Source organism: Oryx dammah, unplaced genomic scaffold, assembly GCF_014754425.2.
Source record: "Oryx dammah isolate SB20612 unplaced genomic scaffold, SCBI_Odam_1.1 HiC_scaffold_18, whole genome shotgun sequence".
Lineage (NCBI taxonomy): Eukaryota > Metazoa > Chordata > Mammalia > Artiodactyla > Bovidae > Oryx > Oryx dammah.
The window spans coordinates 62268044-62287392 of NW_024070202.1; the positions used below are offsets into that span (position 1 = coordinate 62268044).

Consider the following 19349-nt stretch of genomic DNA (forward strand, 5'->3'; position numbering starts at 1 on the left):
AGCACACACTGTTATAGGACATGAGAAGTAAATTGTGAGGAAAACTTCCTCTGAGAAAAAATTTTAACTCAAATTACATTATATTTGTACATATAGCCATTAAATTTATTGTTTTTTTAATAAAGTTTATTTTTTAGGACAATTTAGATTTACAGAAAAATTGTAAAATTAGTGCACGGGCTTCCATGAACCCTATGCCCTCTGCTTATATTTTCAGTAAACAACTTTGTATGGTAGCCAGAAGAGCTAATTAGAATCTTATAGTTGAAATGGTTAAATCTTATTTGTTGAAATTGTTTCCAATTCAAGAGAGTTAATAGGTCCACTCTACCTTGTTCTGGTCAGATAGAGCCCTGAGAATGTGTCTTGACATTCTAAAAACAATGTTTTTAGAGCTCTGAAAACTATTCACATAAAGAGTGCATTAAGAGACTTGAGATATTTAATTGAATAATAGAAGATGAAGGGGTGCATGGCAAGTGTGCTAAGCTAGTTCAGTCTTGAATGACTCTTTGCGACCCTGTGGACTGTAGCCCTCCAGGCTCTTCTGTCCATGGGATTCTCCAGACAAGAATATTGGAGTGGGTTTCCACGCCCTCCTCCAGGGTATCTTCCTCACTCCGGGATCAAACCCATGTCTCTTATGTCTCCTGCATTGGCTGGTGAGTTCTTTACCACTAGTGCCACCGGGGAAGCCCATGGTACACAGCTGCTGTCTCAAAAAATTGAGAGGGTATGGTGGCTCAGTCAGTGGTGCAGAATCCACCTGTCAATGCAGGATATGCAGGTTCCATCCCTGGGTCAGGAAGAACCTCTGGAGAAGGAAATGTCTCGCTCTAATATTCTTGCCTGGAAGTCCCATGAACAGAGAAAGAGGAGCCTGGTGGACTATAGTCCTCGGGGTTACCAAAGAGCTGGACATGATTGGTGACTGAAACAACAGCAATGTAGAGGGCAGACTTGAGTGGCAAGTTGGTGGAAATGAGATCTTTCTTGGTGATTACATTCCTGAAAGTTCTGGCTCTCCATGGGTATCTGGGCGGGAGGGTCCTTTAAACCACGAAAATAATACAGTTGACTGTTGAACAGCATGAATTTGAACTGCACGGTTCCACTTACTCGCAGATTTTTTACAGTAATAAACACTGCACTATTACTAGATCTGTGGTTGATTGAATTTCAGTATTCACCAAGTATATGGAGAGCCGACTGTAATTTATACTCAGACTTTCACCTGCACCCCTCACTGTTGTGTCGTTCAAGGGCCAGCTATATGCTTATGGTGATACAATCAGAAAAAATAGTATATCAAGAAAAGAAGAAATACTCCCCTCTCTTAGATGTATTCCTCAATTAGTGCTGTTTATAAATGGCTTAGTATGTATCATTTCAGAAAATACTTCTGAAAGCACAATGTATTTTTTTACTGGTATTATTCTGTCACTTTACTTTTATTTAACAGCTTCTCTTGAGCATCTTGCTCATACTTTATAGTAGTCCCCATGTTTTATTTATTCATTATCACGCGTGACTATCATGTACTTAGCCATTCTCACATTAGTGGAGGTTTAGATTATGTTTCTCTTTTTGTCATAACAACCAATGCTATGAGTAATTACCAACTTTATACACATTCATTTGAACACTTATTTCAGTATTTAGAATATTTAACATATTTGAAATGGGACTGCTGGATCATAAGCTATGAATATTTTACAATTTGATGGATACTGAGAGAATAATGGTGAGAGTGTCCATTTCTCTGCATGTCAATGAACGCCAATGTTATTAAGTTTTCTTAATCACATTTTCTTACTGGTAGTTTTTTAAGAAGTAACTCATTTTACAAAGTGAAGTGAAGTTTTACATATTTACCAGTGAAGTACATCTTTCCATATGTCTGTTGGCTATTTGTATTTCTTTCTTGTCCATTTGAAAATTTATTTATGGTGTCTTTTTATAGTGTAGACAGTAATCTTTTGTCTGTTATGTGTATAACAGGCTTTATTTTAGAATGTCAGCTTATAACTTATTGATGGTCATTTCTCTATAGAAGGTTAAAATTTCTATACAATCACAACTGTGCTCTCTCTGTTATCTGTTAATTTCTGTGCTTAGATACACTTCCCCACATCCATATCATAAAAATAGTTCCTCATATTCTCTTTCATAGTTTTTTGCAAAATAAATATGTGTAAAGTAGATGATGCAATGATTTGATATTCATAAATGTTGTGAAGTGATCACAACAAAGTTAATTAACACATTCAACAAATCTATCAACTCACAGAGTTACTGAGTATTTGTATGTGTGTAGATACTTAAGGCCTACCTTCTTAGCAAATGTCAAGTATACAGTGCAGTGTTATCAGCTATAGTCACTATGCTGTACATTGCTTCCTCAGAATTTCTTCATCTTATAACTAAATGTTTGTACTCTTTAAGGAACATCACGTCATTATGCCCAGTCCCCAGACCCTGGCAACTACCATTCTGCTCGCTCTTTTATGTTTTTGGGGGGTCACTTTTAGATTCCACATACGAGTGATACCATAAAATATTTGTCTTTCCCTATCTGCCCTATTTCACATACCAAAATGCCTTCCAGGTTTGTCCATGTAGTTGCAAATGACAGGATTTCCTTGTTTTTATTTTTTATTTTTAGTGGTGGAATAATAATCTACTGTATTAGAGTATACGCACATGCCACATTTCCTTTATTCATTGTTGACCTAACAAAACAATTGGACTGCCAGATAATTTCTTCAGCAAAATTGGGTTTATTGGGGATCAGCAGAGGATTGCACTTTGAGGTTTACCACTATGGTGAGCCACATGCAAATCGCTGCACAGCAAGGAGAAGAGAACACTTTTATGGAAGGGAAAACAAAGTTGTGAGATCTATAGTAAACAAAAAATTCATGACTTTTCATTGGCTGAATACTTGCCAGGAAAGAAGAGGAATCCTTATTCTTGTTGGACTCTTCTGTAGTTTCAGGGCATGAAAGTTCCCCCTTCTTGTCTCCCAACTCCTATTTAATTGAGATTTCCATTTTTTTTTTCTTTCTCCCTTTTGATCAAGACCTTTCTCTGAAAGCAGCATTGATCGAGAGTCAGGTTTTCCAGTTTCAGTAGCTTTCTGTCCCTTAATGCCAGGAAGGACTTTTTCTGCGTGTAGTGTCTGCAGAGGAAACATATACTGATTAGAAACCTCTTGAGGACACATGCAAGTAACAAAGAGAGATGGGAAGGAGACCCTCAGGGACTTTTCAACTAATGTTTATGTGTTATCAAGATCCTAGATCTTTGTGATCATCTAAAGTGCTATGTCATCCTCAAAGGTTTGATGATAAACTTCCAACAGACCTGATCTGGATATCCTGGGATATCCTGTATCTCTTGTTACATTTTTCAACTTAGGCTGTTTCTCCTGATTTTATAACACACACACAAACACACACACACACACACACACACACCCGTTCTTTCTTTTCATTTCCATTTTAGTGGAATATTTTTTTACCATCCATTCACTTAAAAGTGTGTATCCTTCATGTGTATCCTTAAAACTAAAATGAGACTCTCATAGGCAGCATGATTGGGTCTTGTTTTTTATCCATTTAGCCACTCTCTGTCTTTAAGTAAGTAAGTAAAGTCGCTCAGTCGTGTCCGACTCTTTGCGGGTCCCATGGACTGTAGCCTATCAGGCTCCTCCGTCCATGGGATTTTCCAGGCAAGAGTGCTGGAGTGGATTGCCATTTCCTTCTCCAGGGGATCTTCCCAACCCAGGAATCGAACCCGGGTCTCTGGCATTGCAGGCAGACACTTTACCATCTGAGCCATCTAGAGAATTTAATCAATTTATACTTTAATTATTGATAGATAGGGATGGCTTATTTTTGCCATCTTGTTTTCTTTCTGTTTTGTAGTGTCTGTCTTCCTTTCATGCTATCTTTCTTCATCATGTGATGATTTTCATGGTGGTATACTTTGATTCCTTTTTCTTTTGTATATCTGTTACACATTTTTACTGTGTGGTTATCATAATACATCTTATAATTATGAGTCTATTTTAAGCTGATAACAGCTCAACTTCATTTATATATAAAAATGCTGTGTTTTTACTTCCCTTGTCCCTATTTTATGCTTTTAATATCACAATCTTTATCTTCTTATATTGTATATCAGCAAATTATTGTAACTATATTTATTTTTTAATGCTTCAGTCTTTTTATACTAGATTTAAGTGATCTACACACCACTATTACAGTATTACAGTATTCTGAGATTGACTATATAGTTACTTTTACTAGCAAATTTTATACTTTCATGTATGTTTATATTACTAATTAGCATTCTTTTATTTCAGCTTGAAGGACTCTCTTTAGCATTTCTTATAAAGCAGGTCTAGTGATGATGACCCCCTCAACTTTGTTTTTCTGGGAAAGTCTTTCTCACCTTCTTCTGAAAGACAGCTTTTCTAGGTAAAGTATTCTTAGATGGCAGATTTTTTTATTTGAGCACTATACAGTCTCTCCTGGCTTGCAAGATTTCCGTTGAGAAATCTGCTGATAGCCTTACAGGGGTTCCCTTATATGAATGATTTTTTGTTTTTGAAGTTCATTTTTTGCTTTTGACAGTTTTATTATCCTAGTGAATTTGCAGTGTGTGGGAGGAGTTACCTATGAACTTCATGTACTTGAATGTCCATATCTCTCTCCAGAGTTTGCAGGTTTTCAGCTGTTATTCTTTAAATAAAGTTTCTGCCCTATTTATATAATTATTCATGGAAATTTTAATCTGAACACTCAAATTTTTCTTTAGCTCAAGGGATATTCTCTCTCCCTCTCTCTTTTGCTTTAGCCTCTCTTTTTTGAACATCTATTATTACATTTATTATATTTTTTATTTCTTTTTTCTCTTCTCAGAATTTCATGAATGCATCTTCAACACAACTTTCAGTTGTGTACACTGCTATTTGACCTTCGAGGTTTTAAATTTGGCAAATTAGTTTTTTTCATTATCTCTGAAAGCTCTTTTTTAGTACAGCTTGTTTTATTTGTATGGATGCAGTGTTTTCTTATGGAGAAGGTGATGGCACCCCACTCCAGTACTCTTTCCCTGAAAATCCCATGGACGGAAGAGCCTGGTAGGCGGCAGTCCATGGGGTCTCGAATAGTCGGACACAACTGAGCGACTTCACTTTCACTTTTCACTTTCATACATTGGAGAAGGAAATGGCAACCCACTCCAGTGTTCTTGCCTGGAGAATCCCAGGGACCGCGGAGCCTGGTGGGCTTCCGTCTATGGGGTCGCACAGAGTCGGACTTGACTGAAGCGGCTTAGCAGCAGCAGTGTTCTCTTAAGCATCTGTGAAGATAATAATTGGAACTTTCATTTAATACTCATTACTTATATTAACACTTTCTTGAGAGTTCATTTGCTCATTTATCTTGGTGTTTTTCTTTTATCCTATTTGTTTCTCATGATTTGATTGTATACTGATATTCTAAATTAGTTACTAGATTTATTTGTATCCATAGTTATTGTTGGGGCCTTTGGTGATTATAATACTTACCTACCAGGCCTCTCCCTTACATGCAATCACTCACTACAGGATTCTGTTGTGACTGACAGGTTTCTGGACATGTGGGAAACCATCCATCCACCCCCACTTCCACTCTTGACTGCAGAAGTCAGGAAGGAGCTGCAGTGGTGGCAAAATAATTTAGTGGTTTCAGTACTCTTCTAAGAGGCCTTCCCCTCACTACTATTTTTTTTTTTTTAAATCTCTGGATCTGTGTGTGCCCCTGAACTTCCTTGTACTTCATACTTTCATATTTATACTGTCTTACTTCTCTTGCCAAACCCAAAATCCATATGAGAAGGCCTTTTATACTACAAAGCTTTGTTATAAAAGTGAAATATTGTCTTTACAATGGGCAATAAAATAAGCAGTCTTGTACCTCTTGCCAATCTAACATAAACTGTGGAGAATAAAAACAGGATCTGTTCTGTTCACACTGTGTTCACTGCACAGTGTCTGGAACACATTAGGTATGCCATAAAATTTTAGTAAATTTTTAGACATAAATATTTAGAAACTTTGTAAAACAACTTTTGTGGAACTAAAAATATTTATATGCTTTACCCAAAAAATTTATTCTAGAAATTTATCCTAAGGAAATACTCAGAGATGCTTACAGAGTTTTAAGTACAAGGATGTTCATATTTATAATTGTGAAAAATAAAAATAACTCAAAAGTCACAGCAGTGCTTATCTAAAGCATAATATATGTATGTGATTGATTATTTAATAAATATTCTTTTTATTATTTATTTCTCCAGAGGTAGTATTTAGCAATCAGTAAAACCCAGTTTATCTTAACCAAAGAAGAGCATTTTGATATACTTTAAATAGAATGACTATAAATCATGCCTTTTAAATTTCCACTATATTTAGTAATTTTTATCTAATTTAGTAATTTTTTGGTAGAACTTAGTAATTTTTATCTAACAGCTTTATTTATATATTAATTTATTTAAAATATAAGAACAAATAAGTGGAGGTTCATTCTGATATAGTCATAGTATAATGAACAGTCAGTTAATAGAGAATATTTTTGTTTTATTCCAGAAAACAGCTCCTTGAACATGGTGAGGTAAAGCTTTCATTTTAATCTCTGCTAGATTTGTGTATTATATATAAGTTCTAGGATATTCACAAAGGTATAATCTTGCTGCAGGTACACCATCAGCAGTGCTAAAGTGATTGAATACTGGTAGTAGATTTCTGCTGATCCTTCCCACTTTTTAAGCTGCTCTCAGTTTTGAAGAGTGGTAAGGACTTGACAACCAAAAAGCTGATTTATGACCACCGAGTATAATTAAATTAAATTATCTTCATTCACTCAACAATAATAAACATTAATTTCTAGCCTGCTGAGCCAATCAGCTATGGGCCATCAGGGGAGGTACTGTGACTGGTGACTTTGCCACACACAGACTTGATGGTCAATCAGTTATAATCTTAGCAGTGTTATAGGATACAACAGATGGTATAGCAGTGTCCCTGCTCTGAGATACATCTAATTTTCCAGTGGAGAACAAAACAGGATAGACTTTTTTTATGGTGCTAAAGTGTTTTGCAATAAGAGAAAAAATAGCATGGGCTAGAAATATGATTTCCTAAGTAATAGAACTTTGAGTCTTAAGGGACAGGTCAAATTTACATGAAAGGACAACTGATTGTGAACTTAGTAGGAATAGCTTATGATGATAAACAGTATGTTTTGAATAGTTACTATGTGTCATGTACTGTGCTCTTTGAGTCTCATATTATTATTCCCACTTTGCAAAGAAGAAAATCATGTTAATTAAATGATATTAGCTGTTAAAGATAAATTATAACATCAAAATGACTTAACTCAGTGGAGGTTTAATTCTTTGCTCATATAAAGTTAAAACCAGAGCTTCAGATTAGCAGGTGGTTCTCCAACAAGCAGCGTTTCAGGGACCCAGATTCCTTCCACCTATGGTTCTGCCATCTTTAACATGTGGTTTTCAGGCTTGATTTGTACAAGTCAGCAAAGAAAAAAGAACACTGCACACTGGAGGCTTTGTAAAAGCTAGCCCTGGAAAAGAGACAAATATCGCTTCCTGCTCACAGCCAGAACTCAGACATATGGCCACACTTGACTGCCAGTGAAGGTGGGAAGTGGAATCTTGCTGTGTTTCTAGGAATAAGAGCAAAGAGTCTCTGCCAAGAACTGGAGACCTGGAGAAATGAAATAGTCCACCTAAGGTCTCACAGAAAATTTGCAGTAAATCTTGAATTTATCCACTACAATCCATTTCCAGTGCTCTCAGAGGAGTAGTCAGCACTTTACTGTTTCCTATGTGCCGGGTATCTTGGTTGGGGAAGGGGTAGTTATTTACATACTTTAATACTTTCATTCTCACAACAACCCACTGATGTAAATACTACTTTCTATTTCACAGATTAAAAAAAATGTGGCAAAGAGATGGTTAGTAATTTGCCTAAAGTCAGAAAGCTAGAGTGACCTGAGCTTTGTAGAGCCAAGTACTATGAATCCAGGCAGTGTAGCAACAAAATCTATCTGTTTGTCATTCATTTTGCAACCACCTAATTCCATAAGTATTCTTTAAGTTTCTGCCTCCCTTTTTCACATCAGTTTACTACCTTCTCATTGTCATTCATTTCTCCATTTATTCTTATTTTGCCCACTTTTATCTTTTGTGTTAATTCTGTATATTTATCCATTCAGTCTTTATTATGTGCCTACTATACACCAAGTTTCTACTTCTATGGAAATGAAGGGATATAGTAGAAGGAAAAAATGAGAACATATAAGTATATGTGCAGTGACAGGGAGATATAAAAGTAGTACAGAAGAAGTGATTAAATCGGTGTGGAGGGGATGTGGTAGTTGGAGAAAGGTTTTTAAAATGTATATAGAGGAATAGCTAGCTAAAGACAAAGGATGCACGTATGCAAGGAAGACAGAAAGTGAAAGAAAGTGAAAGTGAAGTTGCTCAGTCGTGTCCGACTCTTTGCGACCCCGTGGACTGCAGGCTACCAGGCTTCTCCATCCATGGGATTCTCCAGGCAAGAGTACTGGAGTGGGGTGCCACTGCCTTCTCCAGGGGAATCTTCCCAACCCAGGGATCAAACCCAGGTCTCCCGCATTGGAGGCAGACGCTTTAACCTCTGAGCCACCAGGGAAGATCTAGGAAGACAGAAGGTGTAATGAATTTATCTGGTTCAGCTCAGTTCAGTCACTCAGTTGTGTCTGACTCTTTGTGACTCCATGGACTGCAGCAGGCCAGCCTTCCCTGTCCATCACCAACTCCCAGAGCTTGCTCAAACTCATGTCCATTGAGTCAGTGATGTCATGCAACCATCCCATCCTCTGTTGTTCCCTTCTCCTCCTGCCTTCAATCTTTCCCAGGGCCTTTTCCAATGAGTTGGTTCTTCACATCAGGTGGCAGAAGTATTGAAGCTTCAGTTTCAGCATCAGTCCTTCCAATGAATATTCAGGACTGATTTCCTTTGGGATTGACTGGTTTGATCTCCTGGATGACTCTCGAGAGTCTTCTCCAACATCACAGTTCGAAAGTATCAGTTCTTTGGCACTCAGCTTTCTGTATGGTCCAGCTCTCACATCCATACATAACTACTGGAAAAACCATAGCTTTGACTAGACAGACCTTTGTCGGCAAAGTAATGTCTCTGCTTTTTAATAGGCTGTCTATGTTTGTCATAGCTTTTCTTCCAAGGACCAAATGTCCTTTAATTTCATGGCTGCAGTCACCATCTGCAGTGATTTTAGAGCCCAAGAAAATAAAGTTTCTCATTGTTTTCATTTTTTTCTCCATCTAGTTGCCATGAAGTGATGGGACCAGATGCCATGATCTTAGTTTTCTGAATGTTGAGTTTTAAACCAACTTTTTCACTCTCCTCTTTCACTTTCATCAAGAGGCTCTTCAGTTCTCTTCACTTTCTGCCATAAGGGTGGTGTCATCTGCGTATCTGTGGTTATTGATATTTCTCCCTGCAGTCTTGATTCCAGCTTGTGCTTCATCCAGCGTGACATTTTGCATGATGTACTCTGCATATAAGTTAAATAAGTAGAGTGACAATATAGAACCTCAGTGTACTTCTTTGCCAATTTAAAACCAGTCCGTTGTTCCATGTCCTGTTCTAACTGTTGCTTCTTGATTGGCATACAGATTTCTCAGGAGGCAGGTCAGGTGGTCTGGTATTGCCATCTCTTTCAGAATTTTCCACAGTTCATTGTGATCCACGCAGTCAGAGGCTTTGGCATAGTCAATAAAGCAGAAATAGATGTTTTTCTGGACTTCTGCTTTTTCAATGATCCAACAGATATTGGCAATTTGATCTCTTGTTCCTCTGCCTTTTGTAAATCCAGCTTGAACATCTGAAAGTTCTTATTCACATACTGTTAAGGCCTACCTTGGAGAATTTTGAGTATTACTTTGCTAGTGTGTGAGATGAATGCAATTGTGCGGTAGTTTGAACATTCGTTGGCATTGCCTTTCTGTGGCTACTGCTGAGTTTTCCAAATTTATCCATAGATATAAGGCAAATCAGTGTTGCTGATGGGTAAAAAAGACAAGGAGGTGGGAAAGTAAGCAGCTTTAGACTGTGGGAGCTTTGTATGCAAAGAAGCTGGACGTTATTAGGACCTTGCTGTAAAGTTGGAGATGGTATGGTCAGATCTGAGTTTTAAATACCAAATGTCTGTTGGCACTAAAGAAGATTAGATATATATTTTTGAAAGGCAATTAGAAATCAAGCTGACTAAAAAGAGGACAGTGATAGAAAATCTCTAATTTTTTTAAACTAAAGTGGGTATTTTAAACTCCTAATACATAAACAGATTAGAGATTTAAATTTCTAAAAATAGTAGATCTTATAGAAGGAGATGATAGCTTTCTTGGCAGTACCCAATGTGAAGTCTTGTGTCTTCCTGGCACCTAATCCTACTCCCACTTGTGACTTACACTTGATAAATCTCTTTGGTTTGGGATGGAACTGTTTTCACCTTGACTTCCCTTGTGGCTCAGATGGTAAAGCGTCTGCCTACAATTCGGGAGACCCGGGTTTGATTCCTGGGTAGGGAAGATCCCCTGGAGAAGGAAATGGCAACCCACTCCAGTATTCTTGCCTGGAAAATCTAATGGATGGAGGAGCCTGGTTGGCTACTGTCCATGGGGTCACAAAGAGTTGGACACGACTGAGCGACTTCACTTCACCTTAGGGATGACAGGGTGTGAGAGGCAGAAACGTTGACAAACTCCGAATGTGATATGATAACAAAAGGTTGTACATTCCAGCTTGTTTCAAAATTAGGTGAGAATTCCTTAGAATAATTTTTTCACCAGGGAGTAAGTTCTAAGTTCCTTGCTTTGTGCCAACCCTCTGAATCAGGGACAGTCTGCAAATCTCAACTCACTAAATGAACCCCTGGGTTACCTTCTTACTGTTGTGATATTATTAAAGTTTGTTAGATCAATGGAGTCTATTGTGATTTTTTACTCATAATTTAATGTACTTGTGTTTTATTTATTCCATCATATTAGTTACTTTTAGCCAACTGTTCTATGTTACAAGCTTAGAAATTAGTGAAGGAATACTAAATCACAGGAAAGAAATAGTAATTCACAGGAAAGAAAAAGAAAGAGATTTAGAAAGAATGTTTAGTTCCAGAATATCATAATACTGTGAAGAACTTGTGAAAAGATAGGCTAGGGAGAGATAACATTTAGAATTAACTCCTGAATATTCTTTTGACCTACTCATACCTCATTCTGAGCATGACAGTCAGTATTGCATCAGCCTTCATTTTTGTCTAGTCCCTAGTGTATTATATTATGTGATTACTTTCTATTAGATCCTTTATATTTAAGTCCATTTTATTTTGTGTTTTATATTAGAAACAAAGTTTTTCTGTTATTGCCAAAGGGCTTTATATGACATACAGCTGAAGGCATATGTCATAACATACAACTTATTTGGAGCTATTCCGTTGAAAAAGTGAAGTGATAACAGAATTTGGGGGAGGAATTACTTCTTTTGAGAAACTGGTATTGAGTAATATATTTTGGGAATCCGTACACTTCTGTATTCACAGATTAATAGAACTGGTAGGCTGCAGTCCATGGGGTTGCTAAGTCGGGCACAACAGCGACTTCCCTTTCACTTTTCACTTTCATGCATTGGAGAAGGAAATGGCAACCCACTCCGGTGTTCTTGCCTGGAGAATCCCAGGGACGGGGGAGCCTGGTGGGCTGCCATCTCTGGGGTTGCACAGAGTCAGACACGACTGAAGCGACTTAGCAGCAGCAGCAGCAGCATTGTTGAATAGTTTGTTGTTTGGAGAGAAAGCATAAGTTAATAGTGCAAAATTATTATTACAGTTTTTAGATAATTGAGAACTGAGATGCACCAATAGGTGTGGAAGTTACAGGAAAACACTAGTTCAGTTTTAGAAAAGATTTTCTCACATATATCAGCATCTATCTTTGTAATAAGTGTATTCCTATTCCAGAAATGGTGAATATTCTATTCATAGATTTATAGAAGTGATCCCTGTTTTGGGTAGTTGATTAAAGTAGATGGCTCACATAATCTACCAATCTGTGATTTAGTGGCCCTCCAAAAAAGGACCTATTTGGGTGTGAAATGTGTAGGTTTCTTTTCTTTCTCCAAAGCATGATTCAGATTTTGTCCAAGGGTGAGTCTGACTAAAGGAAAATGAAGGGTTGATTTTGAAATAAATTTTCCACATTCCAAACTTGGGTTCAAGAATTATTTTTAAAAATTAAAGATGGCAGGTTTTAAACATCATTTTAAAAATGAAAAAAAAATAGCGTTAGGTACAATTTTTGCCATTGTTTTATTTTTATTTTATTTTAATTTTAATTGGAGGCTAATTACAATATTGTGGTGGTTTTTGCCATACGTTCACATGAATCAGCCATGAGTGTACATGTGTTCCCCATCCTGACCCTCCCTCCCACCTCCTTCCCCATCCCATCCCTCAGGGTCATCCCAGAGCACCAGCCCTGAGCACCCTGCCTCATGCATCAAACCTGGACTGGCGATCTATTTCACATATGACATGTTTCAATGCTGTTATCTCAAATCATCCCACTCTCGCCTTCTCCCACAAAGTCCAACAATCTGTTCTTTACACCTGTGTCTCTTTTGCTGTCTCACATATAGGGTCATAGTAACCATCTTTCTAAATTCCATATATATGCATTAATGTACCACATTGGTGTTTTACTTTCTGCCTTACTTCATTCTCTATAATAGGCTCCAGTTTCATCCACCTCATTAGAACTGATTCAAATGCTGAATAATATTTTATTATTAATAATATCGAACATTAATATTAATAATATTAAATATTAATTAATTGTTATTAAAATAATATTTTTAATAGCTGAGTAATATTCCATTGTGTATATGTACCACAGCTTGCTTATCCATTCATCTGCTGATGGACATCTCAGTTCAGTTCAGTTGCTCAGTCGTGTCCAACTCTTTGTGATCCCATGAACAACAGCACGCCAGGCCTCCCTGTCTATCACCAACTACCGGAGTTCACCCAAACCTATGTCCATTGAGTTGGTAATGCCATACAACCATCTCATCCTTTGTTGTCCCCTTTTCCTCTTGCCCTCAATCTTTCCTAGAATCAGGGACTTTTCAGATGAGTCAGCTCTTCGCATGAGGTGGCCAAAGTATTGGAGTTTCAGCTTCAACATCAGTCCTTCCAATGAACATCCAGGGCTGATCTCCTTTAGGATGGACTGGTTGGATCTCCTTGCACTCCAAGGGACTCTCAAGAGTCTTCTCCAACACCACAGTTCAAAACCATCAATTCTTCAGCACTCTGTTTTCTTTATAGTCCAAATCTCACATCCATGCATGACTACTGGAAAAACCATAGCCTTGACTAGACGGACCTTTGTTGACAAAGTAGTGTCTCTGCTTTTAATATGCTTCTAGGTTGGTCATAACTTTCCTTCCAAGGAGTAAGCGTCTTCTAATTTCATGGCTGCAATCATCATCTGCAGTGATTTTAGAGCCCAGAAAAATAAAGTCTGACACTTTTTCCACTGTTTCCCCATCTATTTGCCATGAAGTGATAGGACCAGATGCCATGACCTTCGTTTTCTGAATGTTGAGCTTTAAGCCAACTTTTTCACTCTCCTCTTTCACTTTCATCAAGAGGCCCTTTCATTCTTCTTCACTTTCTGCCATAAGGGTGGTGTCAGCTACATATCTGAAGTTATTAACATTTCTCCCAGCAATTTTGATTCCAGCTTGTTTCTTCCAGTCCAGCGTTTCTCATGATGTATTCTGCATAGAAGTTACATAAGCAGGGTGACAATATACAGCCTTGACGTACTCCTTTTCCTATTTGGAACCAGTCTGTTGTTCCATGTCCAGTTCTAACTGTTGCTTCCTTACCTGCACACAAATTTCTCAAGAGGCAGGTCAGGTGGTTTGGTATTCCCATCTCCTTCAGGATTTTCCACTGTTTATTGTGATCCACACAGTCAAAGGCTTTGGCATAGTCAATAAAGCAGAAATAGATGTTTTTCTGAAACTCTTACTTTTTTGAAGGTCCAGCGGATGTTGGCAATTTGATCTCTGGTTCCTCTGCCTTTTCTAAAACCAGCTTGAACATCTGGAATATCATGGTTCACGTATTGCTGAAGGCTGGCTTGGAGAATTTTGAGCATTTTCTTACTAGCATGTGAGATGAGTGCAATTGTGCAGTAGTTTGAGCATACTTTGGCATTGCCCCTCTTTGGGATTGGAATGAAAACTGACCTTTTCCAGTCCTGTGGCCACTGCTGAGTTTTCCAAATTTGCTGACATATTGAGTGCAGCACTTTCACAACATCATCTTTTAGGATTTCAAATAGCTCAACTGGAATTCCACCACCTCCACTAGCTTTGTTCGTAGTGATGCTTTCTAAGGCCCACTTGACTTCACATTCCATGATATCTGGCTCTGAGGGTGAGTGATCACACCATCATGATTATCTGGGTCGTGAAGATCTTTTTTGTACAGTTCTTCTGTGTATTCTTGCCACTTCCTCTTAATATCTTCTGCTTCTGTTAGGTCCATGCCATTTCTGTCCTTTATCGGGCCCATCTTTGCATGAAATGTTCCCTTGGTATCTCTAATTTTCTTGAAGTGATCTCTACTCTTTCCCATTCTGTTGTTTTCCTCTATTTCTTTGCATTGATCACTGAGGAAGGCTTTCTCATCTCTCCTTGCTGTTCTTTGGAACTCTGCATTCAAATGGGTATATCTTTCCTTTTCTCCTTTGCTTTTCGCTTCTCTTCTTTTCACAACTGTTTGTAAGGCCTCCTCAGACAGCCGTTTTGCTTTTTTGCATTTCTTTTTCTTAGGAATGGTCTTGATTCCTATTTCCTGTACAATGTCACAAACCTCCATCCATGGACATCTAGCTTGCTTCCATGCCCTGGTTATTGTAAGCAGTTCTACGATGAACATTGGGGTACACGTGTCTCTTTCAATTCTGGTTTCCTCAGTGTGTATGCCCAGCAGTGCGATTGCTGGGTCATATGCCATTCTGTTTTAAATATCAATTACATGTTTATGATTATAAGAATAGCACTTGTTTTTAAAATTTGAAAAATTACCACCATTCAGAAATAATTTCTGTAAACTTTTTAAGTATACTCTCTTATAGTCTTTCCCCCTGTGCATATATACTATATACACAGATAAATGGTTTTCACAGAATTAATATTATTTTGTAAATATAGAATTTTATATTCTGAAAACTTTGGTTCAGTTGCTAAGTCGTGTCAGACTCTGCAACCCTGTGGACTGCAGTACGCCTGACTTCCTTATCCTTCACCATCTCCCAGAGCTTGCTCAAACTCATGTCCATCGAGTTGGTGATGCCATCCAACCATCTCATCCTCTGTCATCCTCTTGTCCTTCTGCCCTCAGTCTTTCCTAGTATCTGGGTCTTTTCCAGTGAGTCGGTTCTTCGTGTCAGGTGGCCAAAGTTATTGAAGCTTCAGTATCAGTCCTTCCAAAGAATATTCAGGATTGATTTCCTTTAGGATTGACTGGTTTGATCGCCTTCCTGTCCAAGGGACTCTCAAGCATCTTTTTCAACACCACAGTTGAAAAGCATCAATTCTTCAGCATTTGGCCTTCTTGATGGTCCAACTGTCATTCTGTACATGATTACTGGAAAACCCATAGCTTTGACTATATAGACCTTTGCTGGCAAAGTGATGGAGATGCTTTTTAATATGCTGTCTAGGTTTGCCATGGCTTTTTTTGCAAGAAGCAAGCGTGTTTTAATTTCATGGCTGCAGTCACCATCTGCAGTGATTTTGGAGCCCCCCCCCAAAATAAAGTCTGTCACTGTTTCCATTTTTTTCCCCATATATTTGCTATGAAGTGATGAGACCAGATGTCATGATCTTTGTTTTTGAAAACTGTTCCACACCGTTAAATAGTCTTCTGATATATTAATGTCTATATAACATGTGATAATGGAGCTTCTCTGGTAGCTCAGACGGTAAAGAATTCGCTTACAATGCAGGAAATGCAGGAGACCTGGGTTTGATTACTGCATCGGGAAGATCCCCTGGGGAAGGGCATGGAAACCACTCCAGTATTCTTGCCTGGAGAATCCCATGGACAGAGGAGCCTGGGGGCTACAGTACATGGGATTGTAAAGAATCAGACACAGCTGAGGAACTAACACTTTACTTTTCACATGTGAAAATGCAATAATTTACTTAGTCTTCTATATTCATTTAGTTTGTTTCTATTTCTGGTGTGAAAAACTCAAGTTACCATCTTTGTAGAAGTATTTTTATGTTTTGATCATCCCCTTTAATACCTAGAATCAAAATTTAGGTTGGTTTGGTTCTAGGGTCTTGGCTAGACCCTAGCCAAGGTTGGCTCTTTTCTAGGATCTTGATAAATATTGTTAAATTACAAAAATATACCAATTATTACAGTGTGTGGTTTCATGGCATCCTCTCTAATACTCAATATTAATGTAATATTTGTCAGTTTTATAGATGAAAATATTATTTTTACTATTTACCTTGTTTTAATACTAGTAGTTTAGAACATGAATTTTTAGTTACTTTTACTTGTATTAATTCCTTGTCCATTTATGTACTAAGAAGTTTGTTGATATTTTATGAATATGTCTGTTAGAAAAGTTTTGTTTGAAAACTTAGTGAAACTCCATCTTAATCAAAATGGGGTGTCCTACCAATTAGTACAAATAGTTATACAATCCCACTACTTCTAAAATAATCTAGATTGTGTTACGATTTTTGTTGCTGACTGAATATCACAAATTTTTGAAGCATCCCATATTTTTAAATCTCTGTGACTCTCTTTCTCACCTGGTATAGGTCCTTGCTCAAATACCACTTTTTTGAGGAGTTCCACTCTGATGATCCTAAGTACACTTGCACCTTCTGCTTGTGACCTCACACCACAGCCTGCACTTGAGTCTTCTTTTCATCTCTCCTTCCTTTTCCATCATACTTACCACTTTCTGAAAGACTGTTTAATAGGCTTTGTTATTTGATATGTCCATTTATTTTCTGTCTCTCCTTACTAAATGTACTAAAATGTGAGTCTCATGAGGACAGGAAGTGCTCAGTGTTGTTTTAGCACCCGACTATATCCAAAGCACTCAGAACAGTACCTGGCATATAGCAGGCATTTGATAAATCTTTGTTGAATAAATGGACGAATATTAATAGATGTATTACTGAGTTAAAAGATCCTTGTCCTAGTGAATAACAATAGTTTTAATATACTTTATTTTACATATACTAATTTTAAAATATGAAGTGACAATTAATTTTGTTTTGTGTTTTCATAGGTAATTTTCCACACATTGCAGTTGTTTGCATTTACTCCCCTTGCCATTTTAATTATGAGGCTGAAGCTCTTTTTGACACCTCACATGTGTGTTATGGCTTCCCTGATATGTTCTCGGCGGGTAAGGTATTCATTCTTTTATAACTCATCTGTAACAGTATAGCAACTACAATGTAGTTAATCATGGTTTTGCTCACTAATCTAAAACATAAAAGCACTTGGTGTTTGTTTATCTTAAGTGATTTAAAGTACTAGTTTGTGACTCATTACAGCATAAGAAAAGCAAATTCAAGTAGCTTTGAAATTTATTCCTAGGCTTTAGCTGATAATTCTGTGACTTTCCCCTCTATTAGTATTCTCACTAATATAGTTTTTGAAATTTAGGTCAGTGTAACCGCTTCATGGCCCATCAAAACTATCCTCAAGTGCCCTTGTAATACTGGAGAAGATGCAGTGCAGTTGCTCTAGTATTATCCTGTTGGGCTTGGATAATCTGCGGAAAAACTGTCAGTTTCTAGGGTTCTGTTACTGTAGCTCATAAGCAAGACAGCTAGATAAAGTAGCTAGAATTTTGGGACCAGGTTACTTCTAGAGACCCTTTACTTGGTTTTGATTATAAATGTTTTGCCTTAGAATATCATAATACTTAAATTCCTGAGAGGATAAAAATTGTCAGTGTTTCCCTAGATATTCAAGATGTCCATAAAAGACATCCAGATATTACAGGATTTAGTCCGAGGATATGTCAGAATTATGATTTGTTAACCCTAACTCCTGGTTGTTAATCTGTACTGGAAGGATCAGGTATTTCTTCTTTAATTCTTTCAAGAGGAAAGTAAGCTCCATTTTTAACTGGATCATATAATTCTAAAATATTTGCTGGTTTTAAACAATAGATAATTATTATATTCTGTATATTATTAGTATCAAATGGTAATCCATCTTGGTTTAGGTAGAAAGGTGAGAATGTATTATTGACCCAAAAGCACTGTTCATATAAGAATTATAAATAAATGGTTTCTTTCATTTCAGCTCTTTGGCTGGCTTTTTTTCAGAGTTCGTTTTATGCCTCTTATCCTCAGTCTTGTATCAATAATGTCAATACAAGGTTATGCAAACCTCCGTTATCAATGGAGCATAATAGGAGAATTTAGTAATTTGCCCCAGGAAGAACTGATGCAGTGGATCAAATACAATACCAGGCCAGGTATGTAGCTGTTTTGATTATATGTATAGCTAGCACACACACATACACTTATACACATTATATGTTGTTATACATTTGTATATATTATATAGTTGTCATTTCATATATATGTGTGTATATATACAATTTAAAAAAACACATGCATTCATACCTTCACACATTTTTAGAGTGTTAATTGCAGCGTTCACCAAATCAAACTTCCGAAAGGAAACTTTGTGTCCTCTTTAAACCCCTCCTGGATATCTGTCAAAAAGAATTTTAATTGATACCTAGAGTTAATAATTGTTCACAAGTTATATAACTCTGAGATTATTATTATATTTTAATCATAACAGTGACACCTCAAAGTAAAAAAACTTTAATGACAAACTTTTGCACCGTGTGACAGGCCGCTGGATAATCCAGTTTTGACTGTGGGGAGGTTAACAACACCCTTCCCATGACTTCCACCAGTGCATACCCTCTGATTCATGTCTATAAAACCAATCACATACAGAAGGGTTAAAAGCTTGGACGTTCGGGTTTTTTCACTAACTCATCTCAAAAAGATGATTATACATGCTACTTATAAATAGTTTAAAATATTCTTTTAGTTTTTCTTTTCTTACAGTCTTTATCTAAGACCATCTCAAGCAGATTGATATTTACTTCATTTTTAAATACCTTTCCAG

General features: G+C 37.2%; 1 protein-coding gene across 1 annotated transcript in view; it reads left to right on the forward strand.

The window, feature by feature from the left end:
- The window catches only part of DPY19L2 (dpy-19 like 2), a 96450-nt gene that overhangs the window by 65084 nt on the left and 12017 nt on the right, over positions 1-19349 (forward strand). The window contains exons 17-19 of the mRNA XM_040260205.1: positions 6638-6662; positions 17473-17592; positions 18504-18678. Coding sequence (XP_040116139.1) covers positions 6638-6662; positions 17473-17592; positions 18504-18678 — 320 coding nt within the window. The remainder of the gene's footprint in view (positions 1-6637; positions 6663-17472; positions 17593-18503; positions 18679-19349) is intronic.